The 24,557-nt window shown below is 44.2% G+C and overlaps 2 protein-coding genes across 2 annotated transcripts in view; one reads left to right on the plus strand and one right to left on the minus strand.

Annotated features, from left to right (window-relative positions):
- Positions 1-8,754, minus strand: part of CUL4A (cullin 4A) — a gene marked incomplete at its 5' end in the record, with an annotated part of 34,579 nt that extends 25,825 nt beyond the window's left edge. Inside the window, 4 exons of the mRNA XM_084276444.1 lie at positions 1,272-1,339; positions 3,400-3,517; positions 7,739-7,854; positions 8,592-8,754. Of these exons, the coding sequence (XP_084132570.1) occupies positions 1,272-1,339; positions 3,400-3,517; positions 7,739-7,854; positions 8,592-8,754 (465 nt within the window). The remainder of the gene's footprint in view (positions 1-1,271; positions 1,340-3,399; positions 3,518-7,738; positions 7,855-8,591) is intronic.
- Positions 8,755-10,465: 1,711 nt separating this feature from the next.
- On the plus strand, positions 10,466-24,510 carry PCID2 (PCI domain containing 2). The gene is made up of 14 exons (XM_084262729.1): positions 10,466-10,534; positions 11,987-12,076; positions 12,639-12,712; positions 13,545-13,610; positions 14,114-14,155; positions 14,631-14,685; positions 16,990-17,093; positions 17,832-17,907; positions 18,004-18,145; positions 19,710-19,810; positions 21,836-21,909; positions 22,083-22,208; positions 22,420-22,543; positions 23,543-24,510. The coding sequence occupies exons 1-14, from the start codon at positions 10,499-10,501 to the stop codon at positions 23,630-23,632; spliced, it is 1,200 nt and encodes a 399-aa protein (XP_084118855.1). The 5' UTR covers positions 10,466-10,498; the 3' UTR covers positions 23,633-24,510.
- Positions 24,511-24,557: the final 47 nt, after the last annotated feature.

The raw sequence follows: 24,557 nt of genomic DNA on the forward strand, positions 1-24,557 counted from the left end.
ACAGCAGAAAAAGGTATCAAAATCTATTATCTTTTTTTAATTAAAAAATGGAGAGGGAGGTGGTTTTTTTACCTATTATTCTTTCACATTCAAAACCCATTTCTAGCCTCGCTCACAAGAAGGCTGCCCAGCTTTCAGTTTAGCATTAGGGTAAATCAGGATGTCAGTAACTAACTGGCCCCCTAAGCCAGCTGCAGAGACTTCTATCCACAGCGGTCCACCTACTACTCCCTAAAAGGTTTCATTACTTCTGGAGCAATTCTCAAGCTGACACAGTTTCTGACCAAGCATATTAAAGTAAAACAGCAGTGAGGCTGATTTTTTTTTTCCTTAAATACCTTAAGTGCTAGCTCAGCCCATGGGCAAGAAAGCCGTTTGCTACAGGTTGCTGCTTTGAGGATAAAAAAGAAAAACGGGAAAAAAGAATACTCAAAAATAAAATGAACAAAGTTCATAGTAAAAGCCTTTATAAAAACACAGGTCCAGTCTAATTACAATTTCAAAGCAATAAACTTCAACCATATCCTCACCAGAGTATTGAATTTGTTTTGCATAGGGTCCATAATGCTTTTGACATTTTGGATAAAAATCATGTACCTCTGCCCATCCCCATCAGGGAGAGGGGTAGATTCAAGGAATGAAAATAGAAATACAACAATTTGGGACATCTTTAGCCACAGCTAAGTGACAATAAAATGAAAACTCATTGTAAAAGGCTGGTTTAGAGCTATAATAACGCATCCTTAAGGGGACAATTCACACAGAGTATCTTTGAGAGAGGATTTTTTTTCCCTGTAGCATAATTCATCATGGAGGTAGGAGACAAGAAAGGCAGACAGAAAAGAGTTTCAATTCTTTAACCTTCCTGTTTCTTAGGCCTATAGTCAGGATAATCATCTCTGCTTTGCCAGGAAAAAAAGGAAAAAAAAAAAAGAAGAAAGGCATAAATGAACCTAGTTCTTTTAGCTATATAAAAAGCAAAGATCATGGATTCTTCCATTTCAGCCCAGTTAGTTTTTCTTTCCAACCACAGAATACACATGTCAATATACTTGATTGATATTTCAGCTTCATATGAAAGCTACCAAAGTCAGAGTCAACAGAACATAAGTTTTCAACAACAAAACCACCCCCAGATAGCATAAGGAAAAAGCCATGCTGAAACTTGGAGGAGGAGGTGCAACACAGTCCCAAGCTAAAACCGTTACAAACTCCTTTTTGCCAGATTTCACACCTCGAGGATATGTATTCTGAACAAACATTCAACTTACCATTTGTCTGCAATGATCTTGCCAGCATTTATTTATCTTCTTTAAAAATAAAAGACTATCCAGAGAATCTGTACAGCACCTATTAAGGAAAACTAGCTTGCCAGTACCTTTTGAGGCCAGATTCTGGAGACGATCTTTGCCAGCCACTAAGCAAAGCTGCTCCATGGATATTCTGATATTACAGCTACTGCCCAGGGATAAAGGGTTAATTGCAGAGCTTCTGCCCAGCCCAGGGGCTGGCAGTGCTCCAAAAGGCCTCCCTATCTTTTTCAAGGAGTAGCACTCACTGCTCTTCAGTAATACCATCTAGTGGCTGTACTGCATAACTCTGATACAGATTTAAACAAGAAATCCTACTCGTGTCAAAAACAGCCCTGTCAGGGCCCGAGGTGAGGGGGATAGGAAGGTTTATTTTGTTTAACGAGCTCACACTGTGCGCAACGGGAGTGACCCTAATCTCCTAAATGCAGTTACAGTTCCAAATAATCCTCAACAAATCCAAATACCACTCCTTTCATATACATCTCCCGGTCTCCCTGAGTAAACTATGTCGGTTCCTTCACTGCACAACAGCTCCAGATGTTACGTATGCTTTCAGAATTCTAGTGTATCGTATGAGTAAATCTAGACATAGCTTTATCTTCCTTTCCTGCACAGCATCATCTCCCAACTTCTCTCTGGCCAAATCTGTTCTTTCTCATCTCATGTCCTTGGGAAATAAAGCAGGAAACCTGTAAAATATAAAATTCTGAACTCTCCAAAGCACTAGTTCTGCTGGGAGATAGGGGTAAGCAAAGTTTTAAACCCCTGATTTTAAAACATCTTTTTGGAAGACTGTCTGAAGACCGAAAAGCCAGGGATGCAAAATTTTGGTTGATTGTACTGGTTTAAAGCACACTGGAAGATTTAGTGCTCAGAGATCAATGATGTTTAAGAGACTACTGTACAGACTAATGTATGTGATTTTACATGCATCAATGTAACAAAAAAAAAATCCCCCAAAAAAAACAAAACCATGCTGGGACTTGGTCAGCTAACAGGGAAGGGGAAAAAAATACCTTCTTTATATGTGCAGGTATCTACCTGAGGAATGCAGTCAACTAAGAAACTGAGAGTCAAAATCCAAAGCACACTTAAAGCATCTATCAGGAAAGTAGAGTTTTGTTTTTTTTTTCTGGGCCCCAGCCCCTGCAGGTTTTTTTCCTGAGCCCAAATTCCTGGCTTCTTTCTATTTTAGCCTATCATTCTCTGCTAACAAACTACCTACAGAGACCTAAAAAACACTTCTCACACCCAAAGTACTATGGTATCTCTTCAGTACAGCACTCTCCAGCATCAGTTTGCAAAGTCACCTTCCAGGAAAGGAGGGACAGCCAGGTGGGCACAGACTCTACTGACCTGAGCCATCACAACGCCTTGGCTATTACACAGAACAGAACTACCACAAAAAACCCAGTTTCAGGAGGCAAAGCACAACAGGATTCAGAAACCAGGTCTGGCTGCAGCCAAGTGTCCACAGACACATGTGTGGCCAGTTCAGCCAGAAGAAAAGCCTGGCAACATAACCTCAGAAAAATATTTACCACGAAGCTTCAGGTTACTGCGTGTCCCAAGTTCTCCTGAATTTAGAGCTCTTTCCCAAGAGCTTCCCAAGGTACACGAGACACACAAAGGGCTCACTGAATGCCTCCATGACACGTCACTGCTGACCAGGTGTTATGATTGCTCAAACAGGTGTACTTTCTGTTTGAGAATTCTTTTACAGAAGAATTTAAATTGTTGTTGAAAACTACTGCAGTGATTTAAAAAAAAACACAAACTACTGTAAGCATCTCTACTGCCATAAAAATCCACACCTGCTGTTAAAGCTCATAGTGCTATGGAAATTTTCTATAATAAGTGCAAAATTTGCATTCCTATTAAAATAAGTAAATTGTTACTAGCATACTATTTATTGGTACACAAAAATTATTCACCTAGATGACTAAAATCGCTTACACTTGATTTCAAGACATGTAGTCAACCAAGACCCTCTTGAACACACTGGCAATTACTGGTGTCACTTTTACAAAGTGCTGTTTTTAAAAATAATGATTTTTAACTAACCCTTCTAACCGTTTCTGCACACAAGAAAAAGGATATTCTCTAAATTGAAGGATTTGTGCTTTCACATGATCTTCACAGACTTGTCGAAGCTGTTTGTACAGTGTAGCAGAGACTTTGTAAGAACAGAGATTTTCAACAGCCTAAAACACAAGAAGAGATTATGAATGAGACCAAAAGAAAAACCTCAAAATTTTGTGCTTGTGTAATCATGGCCAGCATCAAAGAAAAACAAAAAACAAACATCAACGTTATCTGTCCAAACTGTGCACCAAAAAACCCAAACCCATCAAAATTAAACCATTCAAACTATGCAGAAAAATTAAGGTTTCACTATTCCTTCCTGAATTGGGTCCCTTCTTACTGCTAGATTGCATGTACAAACAAGGCCTACCATCACCATGTGGGTTATACTTCAGATGTGCTGTTAAACATCACTAGAATTTCCATCCCCCAAACAGCAGCAGCAGAACTCTTCCTGAAGGTCCCTTTTGTACATCCTCCAGCACACACATATTGTTTTTGGAGGGATGCAATCATAACATTTATTTTAATTCTTAAGAACTTTAAAGTAGACACTTCAACCACTCTAAATGGTAATTGAATACACCTGCTTTCCTGTCATTTTATTAACTTGTATCTTTCTGAATATTTCCATTGATTCACACACCATGTCAACTGAGAGGAAAAAATAATTTCAAAAAAAAAAAAACCCCAACACAACAAAAATCCATCTTAACTGTTAAATAAAGACTTGAATTGATTTATTGGGACCTCATGGGATTTAGTAAAGCATTTATTCATAGTGGACTAAAACCACTGATTCTGCCCAAAACCAAATGTACTTATGGTCAGTAAATTAATGTAAATCAAGTTGTTATGCAGCTGACCTAGACTACACTGAGCCAGCTCTGGCCATCTCTAGAATATTGCTGTTCAGCTATTCAGTAATTCCATTGTCTTTCACTAACATTTTTTCCTCACAAGAAACTCAATGAGAATGCCAAAGAAAAACAACACAGCCCTGCTTGATACCACTGCCTATATTTAGACTTCGTTCCAGCCACACTTTATTTTAACTTGTGTGCTCTATTTCAACAAATTATTTTATTAATAGACCATAGCATCTGAAACAGTGAAGACAGCCAAAAGTTCTGTGAGCACTGTAAAGTTTACAGTAAGTATTTTCAGCCATTCAGTGCTTCACACAAAGTTATCCAAAGGAGTTGGACAAGATTTTTCAGAACTAAAAAAGCAGCTGTCTCTAACTTCACCTCTGCTGCCTTTATGCTACAAGGCAATACGACAGAGAGCACTGCCGAAGATTTAAAGCACTACTTCACCTGGGCAACTAAAACTCATCCAGGAAATGTTTTCCTTTGCTCCAGAGGATTTGTGGTGTCATGTTCTGCTGATGAATTTTCTGATAGCATCAGTGAACTCAAACAAAAGCTGCGCTCAGCCTTTGCTCAGTTTTCCCTAAATTTCAGCTTTTCTGGTGTGTCATTTCTTTGTAATATGAAATGTCACAGAGCCTAATGCCAGCAGGAAACTCTTTGACAAAGCATTAGTAGATGTTCTTTGCTCTGAGTTTAAGAGCCCCCCACCAAACACACAGGCTAGCAAGTGCTTGGGCTTACAGGGAGGTGAGGGGGAAAGCAGGGCTGCTTCTTTGGGCAACATTGCTGGCTTGAAGTGTATTTCAAACTGCAGCTGTATCACCTCAGTGCTGCCTCTACTAGCTGTTTCTGAGTTTGGTTTTTTTTGAGGGGAGGGGATGAAATGCAGTTATTTCCTCCTTCACCTTTTGTTTCATTCAGAAGTTTTGCTGCCTCTCATGTGGTAATTCTAACCTACCTGATGCAGCTTTATTTACATGCACACCTACTGTGGATTCCTTGATTTTGATACAATATTAAAGAAAGCAAACAAATGGCACTATCAGTACCTACATTACATTTTTCATCTGTTCTAAACACAGGTAACTGACATCTGCAGCAAAGAGCATTCACACAAAATCATTTTTCAAGTAGTTTGTTATGTCTCCTAAGACACAGCCTTTCCTATCCATCCATCCAAATAAAAGTCTGGTCAGGACTCTCACAATTTTTTTCCTTTGACTACTACACCACCCTACCCTACACCCTCCAGAAGGGCAGTACTGCCCCATTTCAGATTATTTAGGACCTTGTTGCAGAGGGAATTTTCTTTTCCCGTTATTTTTATCACTCATTCCTCACTTGGCAATTCTTTGCCCTGCCCCACTTTCTCTATCCCATCAAGTTATAAGCTCCTTCTATCAAAATCTGTGCAATCTACCACCAATCCCAGACATCATTTCTATTTTAGTCACAAAAAATTGGCTGCCACCCTCCCATTGCTCACTGACTACGTCTCTGCCAAGCACCTTAATGCCTGCTCCCACACCGCCTCTAATGCCTGGAAAGGACTACCCTTTGGGCTCCCACAAAGCCTTGTCATTGTTCTTCAGTTCTGCTGAGCCACTGGGCCAAATGAAATAAATCAGGAGAGTTCAGAAGCAGGCTGGTACACCAGCCCCGCTCACCGCAGCGAACTCCAGCAGGCCTCTCACTTCCTCCCATAACGTCACCTAAAGACTAAAAAAAACCCAAAAAAAACCCAAGCAAAGAAAGCCCTCATAGTAAGGACTGATGCACAGGGAGAAATTTTCCCCTGTGCATGACTTGGTGCTCACCAACAGGCAGTTAAAATGATCTGTAAGTACAGATCAGGTTTCCAATGGATGCTGAACTTCATCTTTTATTCCTTTGGCAGGAAAGTAAGTACCTATCTATGCAGAGGCACACCGACCACAACTGTGCAGGAATCTTGCTGATCTGCACCGCTGCCTTGCAGATTATTAGGCTGGCCTTGCAGAGTTTTTATAAATAAGCAAGCAAACAGAAAAAGCAAGAGGTACAATTCTCCCTTCACAGTTTACCTGATATCGGTCTCCTCCTCTTCTGCCAAACACGTAAGTCTCTACCCTGGCAATTTCATAGCAATATCACTACAGTCTCACTTCTGAGCTTCTGAAAACACCTTAGGTAATTCTCAAAGCATCTGCAGGTTGTTTTGAGGGGTTTTTTTTTTGGGGGGGGGAAGGAAGGAAGGGGATAGCTACACATAAAAAAGCAACATTTTTCAAAAGCTGAGCTTAAAACCATAACATGTATTACGTAATTCAAACTCTGCAAACCTTCAAGTATTAATAGATGAATATATCACAGTCAGGTTATCTATTAAAAGGGAATAAGTTATATTAAGTTTACATGCATTCATATAATCAACCATTTTAGACAATGTATTATATACCCTAATTAAGCATAGAAACAAGTACAGACAGCTTGCAATTTCATCTGGATTTTCTTGAGCATGGACCCAACATGGACTGTGGGCTCTCTCCTCTCACATTCTGAATTTTACAGACAACATCAAACCTACCTCAGCTGAAAATTTTAGGTGAGTCTACATCCTGATCTGGCAATGACATGCACATCAGCTGATTGAACACCTGCACCCACAAAAAGCTCATAATGAACTGAAGCACAACTTTGCACATCAGTAGGTTGTTTTTTTTTTTTTTACAACTTGATCACTGTAACAAATTACTACTTCAGTTAAGAACCTCAAAACACATACCTCTAAAATAGTATAGAACTAGATCACATATAAATGGGGAAAGTAAAAAGGAATAAATGGTTCAGGAGCATTTCTCTGTTCTACGCTCCCTAGCCCCTGCTCCAGTAGGGGTTACTTTTTCACCATTTTAACAAAAGAGTCAAGATCCTGATTGTTATGAAAATGTAACAGTCCTCTGAACCACAGATAAACTGACAAACTGATGGTTTGCTGCCTGCTCAAACAAGATTCTTTTTTTAATTCCCCGAAGGGTACCAATACTGAAGTCTAATTGTTATTATCTAATAATAACAAGTATTTCAATATTACTATTCGCAAGAGACCAAAACACATACAAGAGAGAAATAGTCATATGTATCTGTATAACAAGAGCAGCATCCCATTTTCAGCATCTCAGGTAGGCACTGCATTGGAGAGATTGAGACTTAAATCTCAATTCTGCCCAGGCACAGCTTTCCATGTCTCCCAACATAAGCTGCTTTTTCACAGGCCCAGATCCTGGTAACTCTCCAAGGAACTGTTATCTAAAACCGCCAACTGACTAGAAACAACTCTGCTGGAGCAAACAGTTCAGAAAATATAATCGGCTTCTAACACATCAAAACACCTTATGTTAAAGACGTAGCTCTGTGAAAATCCCAAAGCAGTTTTTATTTCTGTTAAACTGAAAAGGAAAAAACCCTGAATCCCACATGCCTTACCTGGTAGAGCTCTTCAAGGTTGTATTTAATAGAAACGCTACTCTGTATGGCTCCTACTGCTTCATGAAGTTTTTGCCAGGTGTCCTGAGTGTAATTATCTGGTAATTTGGGTCTCTCTGTGAAGGAAGAGACCGGGAGTTGAAAACCAACACCCGAGTGAGAGTCTGGAGCAACCCTTCCCACCCTGCTTCCCTAAGTTCGGACAAGCCACGCTGTGCTTCATCGTTTAACGCCAGGAAGGAGAGGGCTGCTAACACCGCCCAAGGCGATGACACCTTTTCGCAGGGTGCATTTGACCCTCGGCCGGCCCTGCACGAACACTGGGGCCGGACCATGGACCCTGCCCGGCCAGGGCAGAGCCGGCACCGCGACCTCGCCGGCGGCCTCGGGGCCACAGGGTCGCTGTGTTTTACCCTCCGTGTTACGTTCAGCAAGGCAGCCCTCCCCTTGCTGTAATGAGTTTTGACACTACGCTGGCTCTCTGCCCGCTTCCTACCACAGGGCGCGAACCGCCGCTGCGCTCGCTCCTCCCGCTGCCCCCGCGCACGGAACCCCACGCGTGTCCCCACAAGCCCTCACGGCGGGATGGTGACGGCAGCCGGGAGCGTTATCAGCCCAGCCGCAGCCTCCCCTCGCACAGATAAAGCGGCGGGGAATGGGGGTGGGGGGGTGACAGCGGCGGGCCCCCCACCCCCTGCCGCCAGGCGGCTCGGCCCCAACGCTGCCTCCCTGCCTGCCGCGGGGAAGGGGCGGGGAGTAGCCGGGCCCACGGTAAACAAAGGTCGGGACAGGGCCGGGCGGCGGGGCAGGGCGCACCTGCCGAGGCAGCGGGCCCGGCCCGGCCCGCACCCACCTCTGAAGTTCTTGATCACGAGTTTCTTGGAGGAGGCGGTCGCGCTTCCCCCTCCCCCTCCTCCGGCGCGGGTGGCGGCGGCCAGCGAGGCGGGCTTGGTGAGCCCGTTGGTGTGCCCCACCAAGGCCGACAAGTGCGGCTTCTTCTGGGGCTCGTCCGCCATCTCCGCCCCGGGCGCCGTGTCCGGCCGGGGCAAGGCGCTGGGCTGGGCCGGAGCCGGCTGGTCCCCGCCTCCGCTCCCCTCCTCCTCCTCCTTCTCCTCCGCCGCCACCCAGCCGCCCTCCCCCACCGCGCCGGCTTCCCGGCCCTGCCCGCGGGTGGCTGCCAAGTGCCGCCGGGCCGGGAGTCACCGGCAGCCGTCCGCCTCCTCCTTCCCCGGAGCTCCTCGGCGGCCGGCTCGCCGTCCGCCCCGCCCAGCTCGGCTGCGGGTCTGGGTCTGTGCCCCTGCCCGGATCCTGGCGGCCCCCCAGCGCTCGGGCGTGCGGGCAGCGCCGGCCCCGCTCACAAGATGGCTCCCGCGCCCGCCGACGGCCGGGGCAGCCCCAGCGGAGCCGAGCAGGCGGCGGCAGCTCCCCGCCATCGCCCCGCAGCCCCTGCGCTTCCTCCTTACTTGTTGGCACCGGCGCAAAGCGGCAGCGAGCCAAGGCAGAAGCCAAGGAGCAACCGCGTTTCCCCCCCCCCCGGCACATGTTTCCCACTCAGGAGAGCCACCAGGCTCCGAGGCCGCCCGCGTCCTGGTCACCGGCAACCCCTAACGCAGCGGGGGCACGGCCGGGCCTCACGCCCGCCGGAGAGCAGCCCGTCCGGGCAGGGAGCTTTACGCGCCTCCGAGAGCAACGGCTTCGGGAGCGAAGGGGCCGACTTAGCCCCTCGGGCGCGGGCTCACAGGCACGGCCCCGCGCCCCTCACGGCAGCGAGGCTCCGAAGCGCGCGCGCGCCGGTAGGCGGGACGGAGAGGAAGCGGCACGGGGCGCCCCTCACACGGGTGTCACAGAGCCCGGGGCTTGCGGAGGCTGCCGGCTGCCGCCCGCCCGCCCGCCCTCTCCCCAAGGCGAGGAGACGGGCCGAACCCCGCAGCTTCCGCCATGCCGGTAACAACAACCACCGCGGCGGCCCGCGAGCGTGCGGCACGCCCCAACGCACGAGGTTTATCCCCGACGCACGCCCTCGGCCCCGCCCGTCGCGCTTCCCTATTGGCTACTGCGGCAAAGCCTCGCCTCCGTGGGCGGGGAAGAGGCGCGGCGGCGGCAGCAGCAACAGCGATTGTGGGGGGGGCGGAGTTGGGCAATGTCACGTGACGTTCCCCGTCGTCCGACGGGCGGTGGGAGCGATCCGGTGTGTCACGTGCCTGGCCGGGTCTCGGAAGTGCGGTGGCGGTTGCCGGAAGCGCTGTGAGTGCCGTGTGGGCTCCTGGGGAGCGCCGCGCCGGTACCTGAGGGTGGGCTTGCGCTGCCGCAGGGCCTCCCGGGGCCGCCGGGGACGTGCGGTGCCAGTGCGGGAGCGGCGTGGGTGGGCGAGGCGGCCGTGTGCGCGCGGGGCCGGCCGCCGCCTCCCTCCACCTCCCTCCTGCCTCTTCTGCTGTCTGCCCCCCGCTTTCGCCCCCCACTCCGGGCTCCCTGCGCGCCCCGGGGCCTCTGCGCCGGGGTTTCTCCCCCCGCACGCAGTTTCCCCCGGCGGGCAGTGTGCGTTTACACCGCGCTCCGCTGCCTCGGCGGCCCCTAGGCCGGCAGCGGCCGCCGCCTCCTGGCCCGGGGTTGGGGGAAGTCACCCCGCGTTCCCTCGGCGTGCGGCGGGCGGCCCGTGCGGGATGCTGTCGCTCTGCCCTGCCCTTAAGCGCCTGTTCGTGTTGCAGGATGTGCCGCGGCTGCCTTTTGCCTGGGACTCCCGCCTCTTCTGCTGGCGTTTGAATGGCGCACATCACCATCAACCAGTACTTGCAGCAAGTAAGCAGCTGGGCTTGTCTGGGGGGTTTATTATCACTTGCTGGCGCTGTGGGGTTTTTTTCCTTTGCTGTGAATGTGTTACCGTGTTTAAGAAACAAACGTAGAGTCCGTGATGTAAACAAATACACGTCTTAAGTCTGCGTTAAGCGTATCGGCTGTGTGCCAGGGATGTGTACCTGGAATTAGTGAGAAGCCTGGCTGATACAACAGACAGCCAAGTAGTTTATCTGTAAGTACCAAGGTTGTGGGGTTGCTTGTGTGTGCAGGAAGAAATGCGGCACAGGGGTTCAAGAAATACAGGGGCTTAAGAAGTACAGAAGCAGACACGCGGTGTGTGGGGCATGGAGGGGCAGCGTCATGGTTACCAGCACACCAGCTGGACTGAGCTTTCGGTGTCAAGCTCTTAGGATGACCACTCTTACTGCTTCTCCCTGAACCGTCGTATTTTTGGCATTGTTACCATTTTACTCCCTTTCAGACAAGTCAGTTGAATGAAAGGCACCAAAAAAGAGAGTAATTGGTTTGTAGTCTCAAAAACTGGAGTGGCTGAGTTATGTCAGGCACTGATCTGCTCTGAAAATTAGCATCTCCCTGAGTTAACAGTCTGGTGAAAGAAAAATCACTTCCAAAAACCAAAATTATCTCTCCTTTACTTGAACAACCCCCCCCAACCACCACCACCACCAGCAGTCCTTTGAAGAGTTTAAGCAGTTGATTTTCCCTCTCTTGCTGCTTCTTTTACCATTTTAGTCTATGAGTTTTCACATTTGATGTGAGCTTTCTGCATAGCAAAAAAGATTTTTTTTTCTCCTGTCAGAACACAAAATTGTGACAAATAAAGCACAAACAGTGGGAAACTGCCACAACTGAAAATTATTTCAGCTTGACATTGCAATGAGTTGCTCAGGCTGTTTTTTACAAGGCATTATCTTTAGCAGGAAGCAGAATTAAACCATTGTCCGTGTAACATTTACAGTCTTGACAGGTTTCCAAAAGTGTTCTATACAGATTCTAGACTAGTATCAGACATTGCCTTTAGAAGGTTAGCTACACGTTTAATCTATCTGTTGTTGGTTTTAAGTGTCACTCAGAGAGTTTTTTTTTTAACCCCTTCTCAGATGTTTGATGCCCATGAGTCCAACCAGAATTTTAAAAAGTGCCACTCAATCTGTTTCACAACTGCTGTTTTACAATGCTAAACCCATCTAAGTTGTTTGGGGATTCCCTGGTTTGACTGTGTCCTGCAAATAAGGGAAAAAAGCCCCAACCAATAGTGTTTACCCTACCTTCTCCCTGATACCTTTTTCAGTTTTAAACCTTTAAAAACTCACATTTGGTTGGGGTGGATGTGGATGACCAGTGGTAACAAGAAGGTGGCTTCTGCAGTTGTGTAAATATGTTTTAGGGCTGTAGCTGGATTTTATTCTATAAGGTTGCTGTTTTATTTGGTAGGTACAAGAAGCTATTGACAGCAGAGATGGGCAGTTTTGTGCAGAATTGGTATCATTTAAACATCCACATGTCGCCAACCCAAGGCTACAGGTGAGAATCTGGGTTTTGCCTTTCTTTTGTTTTGCTTTCAATTTTTTAAGCTCTATTTATGGGTACTTCTCCATTGGAGAAAAACCTCAGAAATCTGTTTCACAGGGTAGAGCAGGATTCCTTTCCAGGTTTGTTTCCTTTTTCTTCTTACAAGGATATTACATATTTCCTTTTTTCCTTCCCCCCCCCTTCTTCTGTATGGTGTTTTGTGTTGCACTTTGAATTCTTTTCTGGATAGATACAGTCTTGAAAGTCCCTTCTGGACAGGTCTACACAGCAACATGGCACAGTGGAAGTGACTACAAAGAGCAAAGCAGCGGGTAGCCCCTGTGTTTGTGCTGTATGCAGTGCTTGTTTTAAGGCTGGCTCTCATCAGGTTCTGGTGACAGAATGGGAACTAGCAATTTATTACACTGGATGTGATGGTGAATAGAACTTAAGGTTCTGATAGATGGCAAAAGCACGTATGCATAAAACTGCCATGATGAAACACCTGCATGATGTTCTGTTTCTGGTGCACTGGATGGTCCTTTAATGCTTTGTTGATTTATTCTGTGCTTAGCTTCCATCTCCAGAGGAGAAGTGCCAACAAGTTTTGGAGCCACCCTATGATGAAATGTTTGCAGCCCACTTAAGGTAAAGGTGCACTAGGAATGTGAAGTAAGTTGTGAGGCATCTAGTGGGGATGGGGAAGGGTATCTTTAAGTTTACTTAGTTAGAAGGGCTTAGATCTGAAAACTTGGTGTTTATTACTTATAAATAACTGCAGGAAATTTAATGAGTTTTCTTTCTTCTCTACGTAGAGTTTGCTTTGTGTACCTAGTGGTCATCTGCATATAGTCACAGAATCACAGAATGATAGGGGTTGGAAAGGACCCCAAGAGATCATTTGGTCCAACCCCCCTGCTAAAACAGGTTCCCTAGGACATAATCATCAGGTTCCCAATGACATAGTCGTTGACGCAGCCTTGGTTTCAGTGCGTGCTGTTTCCTTTGCTCTGCATTTACATGAAAATTCAGAATGAAATAAGTAAAGGAAATAAATATTTTAAGTGGAATTTGATTCATAAAAATCCTCTCAAGTCAGCTCTAGGACCTAGGTAATTCTGTGAGCTTTTATTAAAAAAAAATTTCTACATTAACACAGTCTTCAGTTCACTTTCAATGGTCATGGAAACTTTTTTGATTTGTGCTAACTTTGGTGACAGTTTCAAGAAGCATTAGCCTAATATGGTTGGTACTGTAAATATTATATAAACAAAACCCTGTTCTTCTCTTGGACCTGTTTTCTGCAATCATCAGGCTTAATGCTGTGTTAGAATACTTGTGCCATTTTTTAAGGAACGTTTCTAATCATATTTCTGTGTCTCTCTTTAATAACAGGCATAGTGCTTTATAGTTTAAAATGACAAAAAATTGCCTTGCTGGTGTATTTTCTGATGCACTAAAGCATTTTTTTCTTTGCCAGGTGTACTTACGCTGTTGGAAACCACGACTTCATAGAGGCTTACAAATGCCAAACAGTTATTGTCCAATATCCTTTTCCATGAATCTTGTATATTGTTTTCAGTTTACCTGTACGACTTCTATTGGAATAAGTTCACTACCCCTTTTAAAAAGTAATAGAATGGGGTCTGCTTCCAAACACACTTGAGCTGTTTAGCTTCTTAAGCAAGGAAGTACACTCTTCTTTCAGTCTTCTGTAGCATTAAGAAGGGATCTGTTGCTTGGCTCTGCAATAGAAAGTTAGTTTCTCATGGAGTGTAGGAGACCCTCAAATCATTAATACACATCCCAGTTTGTACTGGGCTGGAGGGGAAGATACTGATAAAGCAAGCTGCTGCCTTCTCTCCAAGCAACCAGTGTTTCTCACCGCTGCTGCTGGAGTGTGTGGCTGTGTTTGCATCCTGACTCCTCTTGTACTTGCTGCTTTGTTGGTTTCTGCCCTTTGCTGTAGTGATATGTGGTACCATACAACTGCTGGGGTTTTTATCTGTGCTCACTTAATAGCATTTGAAATTCTCCTAAATGCAATACATCTTTTCTGCGAGCGTTTCAGGCACATAAAGAGGAAAACTGGTGAGTACGTCATAGAGAGCAGCTAGAAATTATACTCTTGTTTTTTGCTGTCATAATACCATAGTACAATTATGCCTGTAGTTTTTATTTATCCCCAGTGATACTTAGATACAGCCTAATTATTTTTGCTGCCTGTTTGAGTTTTTTAGGTGTGAAAGTGTGAACTAAACATCTAAGCTTAGTTACATAGAAAGGTCCATAAGTAAACATGTGAATAATTTGTTCAAGGTGAGATTGTATTTTATTAACTCTACTGTGAAAAATGTGTCTGAATTAGTTCTTCCTCCAGTATACAATTTTTGAAATGCTGCAATTTTGAAGATCTTTCCTTTAAAAAAAATCATCTTTAGTTTTTTTAAGATCAATATATACTTTTCTAGTTTTATGATCAACTAGGAAAAAAATGCTTGTGTTTCATTTCTTAACTTATTGCATGATTTGCATATACTAAGTATACTATGTTTTACTTTTCCAGGGCATTGCCTATTATGTATGCTGTAGCCCTCGATCTTCGAATTTTTGCTAATAATGTAAGTAGATCTTAGAATCATAGAATGGTCTGGGTTGGAAGGGACCCCAAGGATCATAGAGTTCCAACCCCTCTGCCACTGGCAGGGCCACCAACCTCCAGGCCTGGATCTACACAAGGTTGCCCAGGGCCCTATCCAACCTGGCCTTGAACACCTCCAGGGACGGGGAATCGACCACCTCTCTGGGCAGCCTGTTCCAGCACCTCACCACTCTCTCTGTAAAGAACTTCCCCCTAACATCTAATCTAAACCTTCCCTCCTTTAGCTTCAGTCCATTGCCCCTTGTCCTGCCATTATCTACCCTTTTAAAAAGCTGGTTCCCCTCCTGTTTGTATGCTCCCTTCAGGGACTGGAAGGCTGTAATGAGGTCCCCCCACAGCCTTCTCTTCTCTGGGTTGAACAAGCCCAGCTCCCTCAGCCTCTCTTTATAGGGGAGGTGCTCCAGCCCTCTAATCATCTTTGTGGCCTCCTCTGAACCCTCTCCAACAGTTCCACATCTTTCTTGTATTGGTGCCCCCAGATCTGAACACAGTACTCCAGATGGGGCCTCACAAGGGCAGAGTAGAGAGGGACAATCACCTCCTTGTCCCTGCTGGCCACCCCTCTTCTGATGGAGCCCAGGATACCATTGGCCTTGTGAGCTGCAAGAGCACGCTGCTGGCTCATGTTAAGTTTCTCATCTATCAGAACCCCCAGGTCCTTCTCAGCTCCTTGAGAGTAGCCCTTCTCCCAGTCTGTATCTATGTCTGGGATTCTTCCAGCCCAAATGCAACACCTTACACTTGGCAGTGTTGAACCTCATTCAATCAGATCTGCTTAACAGTCTCATTACTTTAAGAATTTGCATGGTGCAATTATTTTAGACTTTATTATTACATAGCCTAATTTTGCTTGATCTAGGAAGGTCCTGAGAACCTGCATGTAACTCACAGTTGCTTAGGGCATATCAAATGATTAAGTATTGTCTTTATACAGTAGTGTGGTGGCACAACACACTATTTCCTTGTGTTATATCCAGGATTTGGTGGAGTCTTTATGAGGGTGGAGATATTCCAGACAAGTGAGCTAATCTAACAGTTTAAATTTATGACTAACCATCTGCCTCCTTTCCCCTCTCCCAGCTGTGTGTACTGCTCTTGGTGCTCTTTGGAGCCCTTGCTGAGCCCATACAGCTGCTGCTGAGAGGAAACACTGAAAAGTTACATTATTTTTCTCAGGCTAGTGAATTGAAGTAGCTTGTGTAGGGACCTAATGAGAATTGTTAGGCCAGTGGAAGTGGCAGGCTTGTGATCTCACTCCTAGTTACTTTACCTGAGGAGGTGAATCCAGAGTTCACATGTGGTTAGAGTTTGACAATGTCCAGGATTTTCAACGTTTGTCCCCTCAGCACTTCCTTGTGCCCACCCACCCACAAAAGGCTACAAATTCGACATGCCTGCCCAGAGGATAGTGTGTGTGTGTGTATGTGCCTGCTCTGTAGTAAGTCTCAATTCTCAGTCTGAGCGAAGCACATTTGTTTATTTGAGATGCATGAGAAAAGGGAAGGTGGGATCAGTGATGTTGGCAGTGTCTGAACTGTCTTCTAACCCAAGTATATTCACAGGATGCAGGTGCAGAGAAGACTTCTGCAGTAAAGGATGCGTTTCTGTTTCTTACGCTTCAGCTAGGGAGAACGCAAGCTTTATAACAAAGCTTTTCAGGAAACACATAGTAAATATCTACTCATGTATCTTTCCCATGTGTTGACAACTCTTTTCTTCTGAAAATCCCAGGTCCTAGCAGTGTGTGTTACTACTAGAAAATGTTGATTATGGTTATGATTATGATAGAAATTAAATCCTTGTGGCTACAGAGAAAAGCTTAATTATAAATTCTAAACCTCTTAACTCCATAGCTGGGGAATCATTTTCGTTTGCTTTTGTTCAAAAGACCTTTTTTTTGCCAGACTCTTGGTCTTTGGAAACCTGACTTGAAGTGTTAATGATCCAGTTCAGGTATCAGATGAACCTGAATTTAGATTTCTGAGGACTGCGTTAAGCTTAGTTGCACTAAAGGTAATAGTGGTCAGCGCTATTTTCAAAGGACTGTGCTCCTGTGCATTAGGTTTGCTACGTGCTCTGGAGCCTTGCTGAGTGGGTTTTCTCCTTTATTCTATGCTCTTTGACTACCTTCTAGATTTTGCAGATAGAAGGCACAGCAAATATAGTGCCATAATACTTTATAGAGTGCTGTATTAGGGAACTGTTTGTGACCCAGTGAACCAGGATGCAGAATTACACATTGTTTCTTGCTGTGTAACCACAGGCAGATCAGCAGCTGGTGAAGAAAGGGAAAAGCAAAGTTGGGGACATGTTGGAAAAAGCAGCAGAGCTGCTGATGAGCTGCTTTCGAGTCTGTGCCAGTGACACGTAAGTGAAAGGTCCTCTATGAAACTTGCACTAGTAAATTGTTAAAGAACTTCATGGACTTTACATAAGAATTTTCCACCTACTAAGATTGCATATGGATAAGAATGACCACTTCTGAGGATGGTTTCCTCTCATTTATAGCCTGTTCTTTCTTGACTGTTGCCTACAGCTGGAGAAGCCTCCCTTTGGGCTTAACATTCCTAGCAGATGATGTTGGGAGGGACTGATTTTGTACCCATCTCTTGGGGAACCATCATTAACGCTTTTATGTTGTGTTCAATTGTGAAGTTTCTTCATTATGGTTAGATAGACAAGAGGTTGCTCTTTGGTTTCCAGTCCTAGCAATTTCAGTGCTTCCTAAGTGAAGAAAATGTCTTTTTTAAAATCTTTCTTTCACCTTGACTATTATAAGCAACTGCCATGCTAGTGTATGTGTTACCTGCAGGCTGGACTGAGAGCCCTCATGCAGATGAATGATACTTTGTGTGACATCTTTTCATTATGTTGAGAAAAATGCAGCAGAGCTGTTTAAAACTTAAAGTGGGAACACAAGTTCTGTTTTGCCAGTGGTAGTATGGTTTAAGACAAGGAGTTCAGCCTTGACTTTTCAGACACCTGTTTATACCATAGAACTCTGTAAAATATCCATGGAAGGAATTTCCCAGGAGGACAAAGTCATTATTTTCTTACAGTGTTCAGTACTGGTAGGATTTTTCTTTTTCTTTTCTCTGACGACAGTCGAGCGGGCATTGAAGATTCCAAGAAGTGGGGCATGCTGTTTCTTGTGAATCAGCTCTTCAAAATTTATTTTAAGGTAGGGTTCAAGTCTGGTAAGCTGTGCTTTGTATTTCATGTTCTAAGTCAAACCCATCGCTCTCTGAGGAAAATGCTGTTGGTTTTTCTTTAACAGATCAACAAGCTCCATCTCTGTAAGCCCTTAATTAGAGCAATTGACAGCTCAAACCTGAAGGACGAATACAGTATGGCACAGAGAGTTACATACAGATACTATGTTGGACGCAAAGCCATGTTTGACAGTGATTTTAAGCAAGGTATTGTGTGCCAGTAAGATTTTTTCTTTTTAATTTCTTGCTGCTTGGTGTGAAATCTGGCAGATGTGGAGTGTGTGTGGCTGGGAATGTGCGTAGAAAGTGCAGCTGAGTTTGGATTGATTGAAGGAAACATCGTGCTGAGAGATCCAAGGCCCGCAGGCTGAGTCAGATCAGAGATGAGATTGCATCACAGTTCTAATTGTAGTACGTGTGCTTCTTAAACATTTGTGTTGGTGAAGTTCACTGTATCCAGTTCTGGGCTCCCTGGCACAAAAAAGACAGGGATCTCCTGGAGAGAGTCCAGCAGAGGGACACAAAGATGATTAAGGGCCTGGAGCATTTTCCCTATGAGGAACTGCTGAATGAACTGGGGCTGTTCAGCCTTGAGACAAGAAGACTGAGAGGGGATCTGATCAGTGTTTATAAATATCTGAAGTGTGGGAGACAGGGGGAAATGGGCAGCCCCTTTTCAGTGGTCTGTGGGGACAGGACAAGGGGCAATGGCCTCAAGTTGGAGCACAGGAAGTTCCACACCAACATGCAGAAGAACTTTTTCACAGTGAGGGTGACAGAGCCTTGGGACAGGCTGCCCAGGGATGTGGTGGAGTCTCCTTCTCTGGAGATATTCAAGACCCGTCTGGATGCCTCCCTGTGCGACCTATCCTAGGGAGCCTACTTTGGCAGGGGGGTTGGACCCAATGATCTCTGGAGGTCCCTTCCAACCCCTACAATTCTGTGTGATTCTTTAGTCTTACACATTGTGTGTGTGCATAATGAAATGTATGAGCAACTGAAAGAATGGGTTTGGGAAACATTTTACAAAGGAGGTTTGGCTACTCTTGTTCTTTTCAGGTTGCTGTGTGTCATGTAGGAAAACTTCAGCAAACTGTACTGTATAATAATTTCTCAGTGCACTGGTTTTGGCAGATGCAGAAATCACATTTCTGAGATTTCTTACTCAGTAATAGAAATGCCTCTAGAGCTGATGTGTACAACTTTGCTAACCAAAGCCCCAGATCAAAATCTATTCTGGAGCCAGTTTTGTTACTCTAAACAGGGTCTTCTGCCTGCCAGGCTTGTAATTTTTCTCTCTTGGTGAAAACAGAGATTTTCATGTTGTCATGGTGTGCGATCTCACTGCCACGATTCTGCAGCTCAGCAGATGCAGCTTACATCCACTGAAGAATTTGGAAAGTGGAATTCTGTTTCACGAGCACTTGTTGAGATTCTCCCCTCCTATAGTAGTAACACAGTACTGTTGCTGAAATTCCAGCACTGCTTGTAACTGTTACCTTTCACATCCAAACCTTGACAAGTTTTCTTTGACTTTCTGAAGAACTTTATTTTTCTGGTACTACTTTGCATTTTGTGTAAAACTCCAGTAATTCTTACAGCATTTTTCTTAATGGACTTTGATTGGCATAGTTCTTTTTTTTTATATATATGTAATTTCAAATATCAGATGTTCAAGCTAGAGATGGACACTGAGCACAGAATTTGGGTTACAGTTTTAATCCTCTTTGCTGTTAACTTACATTACTACCACTTACATTTGTGTCTGCAGCTGAAGAGTATCTGTCATTTGCTTTTGAGCACTGCCACCGCTCAAGCCAGAAGAACAAAAGAATGATTTTGATCTACCTGCTGCCAGTAAAAATGTTGTTGGTGAGTAAATGTTACTCTTCTAAATGTTTTTTCGGTGGCAGACAACCAAAGTGATGTTCAGTATGGTTCGTGGATTTTCCTTATTGGAGGTCAAAGGCTATCAGTGCCTGACCCTCATAAGAGCTAGTATGTGCACACTTTGTTGTTTGAAGACCAAAATTGTTGATTTCTAACCTGTAGCAACATAGGAAAAGAGAAAGGGGCAGGGAGAAACCCAGTACCCCCCGCCCTGCTTTCCGCTTACCTTCCTCCCACTCCCCCTAAAGGTGCAATGTGAGGTTCCTTGTGTAATAATTTTGAACTGTTTGGAGAAGCACTGAACAGTGTAATTTAGGTCATGTAGTGTAGTGCCTGTCTGGTGATCAGCTGCACAGATGGGGCAGGGAATGTGTGGATTCACTGGTACAAATCTGTCTGCTGCTTTTGCCTGGTGAAAGGAAGGGGGATGTGCAAACAGACTGTTGGAGCAGCTTTGCCACAGGAGAGGATTGCTGTCTTTGGGGTTTTTGTTTGCACCTTGTACATTTGCCCATTTGAGGTGTGTCACGAGGGTGTGAACTAGAGCATTTTGGGTTGGAAATCAGTGAAATTACCATTTGATCATTTTGCTTTTCTATTAAAAAAAAATATGCCTATCTCTGCTTCTTGTTCCTGTCCTTTCCCATGTGCTGTGCTGGCACTTGTGTATCCCGGAGTTACTGAGGTTATACTAACAGTTAAGTGGGTATAGCTGAAGGGACAAGAACTAGATTTTGGAGTTTCCAGTTCGTGACCCCATTACCCAAGTTACCCATGGAGAACGTTGATGCCCCCCCGCTTCTGCGAGTTGCCATCTTCCACCTTCACCCCAACCCATTCATGACCACCCTCCCTTTTCTAGTCAGTACTCCCTTGTCCCAGTCCCTGCCAGTGTCTCACGGGTGAAGGGGGAGTGTAGTGGGTATGATAACCAGCTTCTGGTTTTCATTTTTTATTTACTGACTTTTTTACTGATTGCTTTCAGATCACTCAATGTAAGGGTTGGTAAAGGAAAACTAACAGTCTTCCTAGAAACTTTGTCCCAGTCTTGACTGGGTTCCTTAAACTGGTGGGTCTGTCAGTAACTAGAATCACTGTGGCTTTTCTGGAGCAGTTCTCATGTACAAGAGACACTGAAGAAACTAGATAAAGGTCATTGTTTTTACTGTTGCTTTTTTTAATCAGAGCCCAAACATTAACACTAACCTTAAACTGTACTAAAATAGCTTGGATGGGATTTTTTTTATTCCTAGCAGCTCTCAGTAACCATGCAGCCGAGTTCTGCTCTCAGCTAATCCTCCAACCAGGAAAGGAGTTACCAACAGCATAGCATGATGGTAACTAAATTTAAAGTCTGACCCAAGCCCCCAAGTCAATGTGCAATCTGATCTCTGCTGTGCAGGGGGAGAAAAAACCCTAAGTTTCTTTTTGCTAGTGTAGAAGTTATTTCTTACCTGATCTAGCAACGAGGATTAATTCTGCTTCTTTAAATTTGAACTTTCTCTTTTCTGTTTGTTTGGTTTTGGTTTTTCGAGAGGGGGGCTTTATTTCTGCAGGAAGGGACAGGGAGGAAAAGGTCTGTTACAGGCTGAGCTCGCACTTGACGGTGCTGAAGCGCTGCTTGTATTATTAGTAATGCTTGGGATTCCCATGGTTCTTCTGTTTGCAGATTAGATCATGCAGCTGTGACCCAAAATTTGGATCTGCCTAGGCCTTGTGACACAGGATCTTGATTTTAGAAGTCTGATAACTGTTCCCCAGTATTAAGAAATACTCCCTAAACCACAATAAATAGGTAGTTACCGTTAATGGGGTTATTACAAGGTGTTTGGCAGGGGTGAGGGGGTTGTCTTAGAAATACTTCTATTCCCCTCTTGTTCTGTAGCAAAAGGAAAATAAAAAAGTGATTTAACACTTGTCTCTAAGAAATGTTTTTATAGCTTACTAGATTACATTTAAAATGCATTTGACTTTATCCTGGAAAACTTGGAAACTTTTATTTTTCAGGGCCACATGCCAACAGTTCAGCTCTTAAAAAAGTATGACCTCATGCAGTTCGCTGAAGTGACAAAGGCTGTGAGGTATGATGATTTATTTTATTGCCTTGTGTGTGTTAGTTCAAAAAGTATGAAGTTCCAGGTGTTTATTTGGGATGGTTGAGGAAGGCGGAGGAGGGATATTCCTATGGAGTCAGACAATTTCTTTTATCATTTGGGTGAGACCTTCTCATGTTTTCATTTCTTCATTCTTGTAGTGAAGGCAATCTCCTCCTATTGAATGATGCTCTGACAAAGCATGAGACCTTCTTTATTCGATGTGGCATCTTTCTTATCCTTGAGAAGTTGAAAATCATTACATACAGAAATCTCTTCAAGAAAGTGTAAGCATAACCCCCCCCCATGTTTTTGCAAAAGTAGATTTTATATGGCTTCACTGAGGACTGATACAGAAATGTCTGTGCTACTTGGTTCTCTTTGAAAGTCCTGAATTTCTGTTAAAGTGAATTTCTTGTAGAAAGGCCATTTCTCTAAGAACCAGAGTTTTTCAGTGTTTCTGAATAACAGAATTTTTTTCCCTGTTGTTTCTTTCAGATATTTACTACTCAAAACCCATCAACTATCTCTAGATGCCTTTCTGTTTGCCCTGAAATTCATGCAAGTAGACGATGTTGATATTGATGAAGTCCAGTGCATTTTAGCTAACCTTATATATATGGTATGTGCTGAGCACTTGTCTGGTCCTCCCAGACTTCAGATAGGAAAAAATAATTTGGTAGAGAATAAAAGTTTATTACAAAAAACATCAGCAATCCCAGGTTTTCATCCATAAAAGAAGCTGATTCACTTGTGCCCAAAGTGAAATGTTTTTATTTGCCCTGAGGGCTTCTTCTAGTTCCTGCAGGAATCTGCTAAAATTAAACCTGTGTTTTACTTTACAGATCCAGTGCTGACACTTCTATATATGCATAAATAACTGGTTTTACAATACAAAAATTGTAACTAGGACCAAAAGAGATTTATTTGAAGTATTATTATTTGAAGTAGGAGACTCTTGACATTCTAACATTAGAAAAATCAAACCCTGGTTTCTTTGGCTTTGTTGCATATTTTGTCTTTTACTCTAAGTAGATCTCAGCTGTTCATGAATAGATAAAGGCTTGAAAACATGAGATTTCTAATAAATCTGAGGTTTTGGAGCAGCGTTGCGGTGTCAGCAAGAAAATGAACCACTTGTGTGTTTCTGAAACAGATTATTTGGTGTGGTCTAGGAGTAACAGGGTAGGATTAGGACACTGGACGACTTCTTTCTATGTTAACAACACTATGTCTGAAAAGGAGGTACTGTGACATTTAGTGTATTAGGTATGGGATAGTGATTAATGAAAATCCAAATTTTAAAGTGAGCAAGCTTGAATTTAGAAAGACTTCTGTAGAGCTCTGTCTCCTCAAGGAAACATTATCAGACCAGTTGTGGCCCTGACAACAGGGTCTCAGTCTGACAGCACCCCGAGTACACAAAGGTGGTTGCGGTTCCACCTTCTGGTTTACTCTGAGCTGACCCACCCCACAGTGGGTAGCAGTGCAGGTGCAGTAGCGCAGTGGCGGTTGGGCATACGCACGTAGCTTTGCTTGCTGTAGTCTGAGGACAGCTGAGATGATGGGCATTGTGTTAGCAGCTTCCAGTACTAACACTCTCCTTTTCTCCTTCTGGCAGGGACACATTAAAGGCTATATATCTCATCAGCATCAAAAGCTTGTGGTCAGTAAGCAGAACCCATTCCCTCCGCTGTCAACGGTGTGTTGAATATTGCATCTTACCCGTGCAAGTACTTTTCAAATACTCAGTTTGCCCAGTGGAGCTGCTCCTAATCACCCTGACAACGTTGTAAATGACCTTGTTCAGGTCCAGGACTGGACTATCAGGAACTGTTTGTGGCTCCTTTCCCAGAAATGACCAAGGCTGGCTGTGTTACAAACTGCGTTGGATCGAAATGCTAACTTTTCAGTGATAGTTTCCATAGGCTTTAGAGAACATTCAGAGTATTTCATGAAATAAAGGAAAAGCATTCCAGATTCCTTCCAAACTACTTAAAAGCTTTTATAAAGTATTTCCTGTCACTACTTCTGCTTTTATCTTTCAGGGAGGAGAAGTATTATCCTTTATTACTTGGGTTAATCCATTCTTCAGGATGGAAATTATTTGTTTCTTTCATAAATTAAGTTGGTTTTTAGGTCTCTTCTATCACCTAGCTGGTATTAAATACTCTATTCAAGCCTTCTCTAAAAACTTGACAGCAAGTCAAGATGAAAGGACAGAAAGAGAAGTCTTGGACACCAGAAGCTTTACCGTGTCAGTGATACTTACACATTCAAGTAAATGTGGGATTTTTGTCTGTAGGTCCCCACAGATGGGTGAGTTTTGTTTGGTTTTTAATTGTGGTAATACTTGGTTTCATTTTTGCTAGGGTGAACAAAAGCTTATCTAAGCAACTTAGCCATACTCTGTTTTAATCTGCTGCTGGGGAGAACAGTGCCACGGCATCCAATATTTTAAGTGTCGCTACCTTGGGGGTTTTGTTTGTTTGGGGGTGGTACAATACAACTTTGTCCATGTGATGGGATGTTTGGTTTTGATTTCTTGAATTATTTTTAAAAAACATAAAAGTACTTTTCCTCCTTGTAGAGAGTTGGGTTTTATTTTGCCCATTAGTTGATGTGGACTATGATGC

This window comes from Gallinula chloropus, assembly GCF_964237585.1.
Source record: "Gallinula chloropus genome assembly, chromosome: 1".
Taxonomy (NCBI): Eukaryota; Metazoa; Chordata; class Aves; order Gruiformes; family Rallidae; genus Gallinula; species Gallinula chloropus.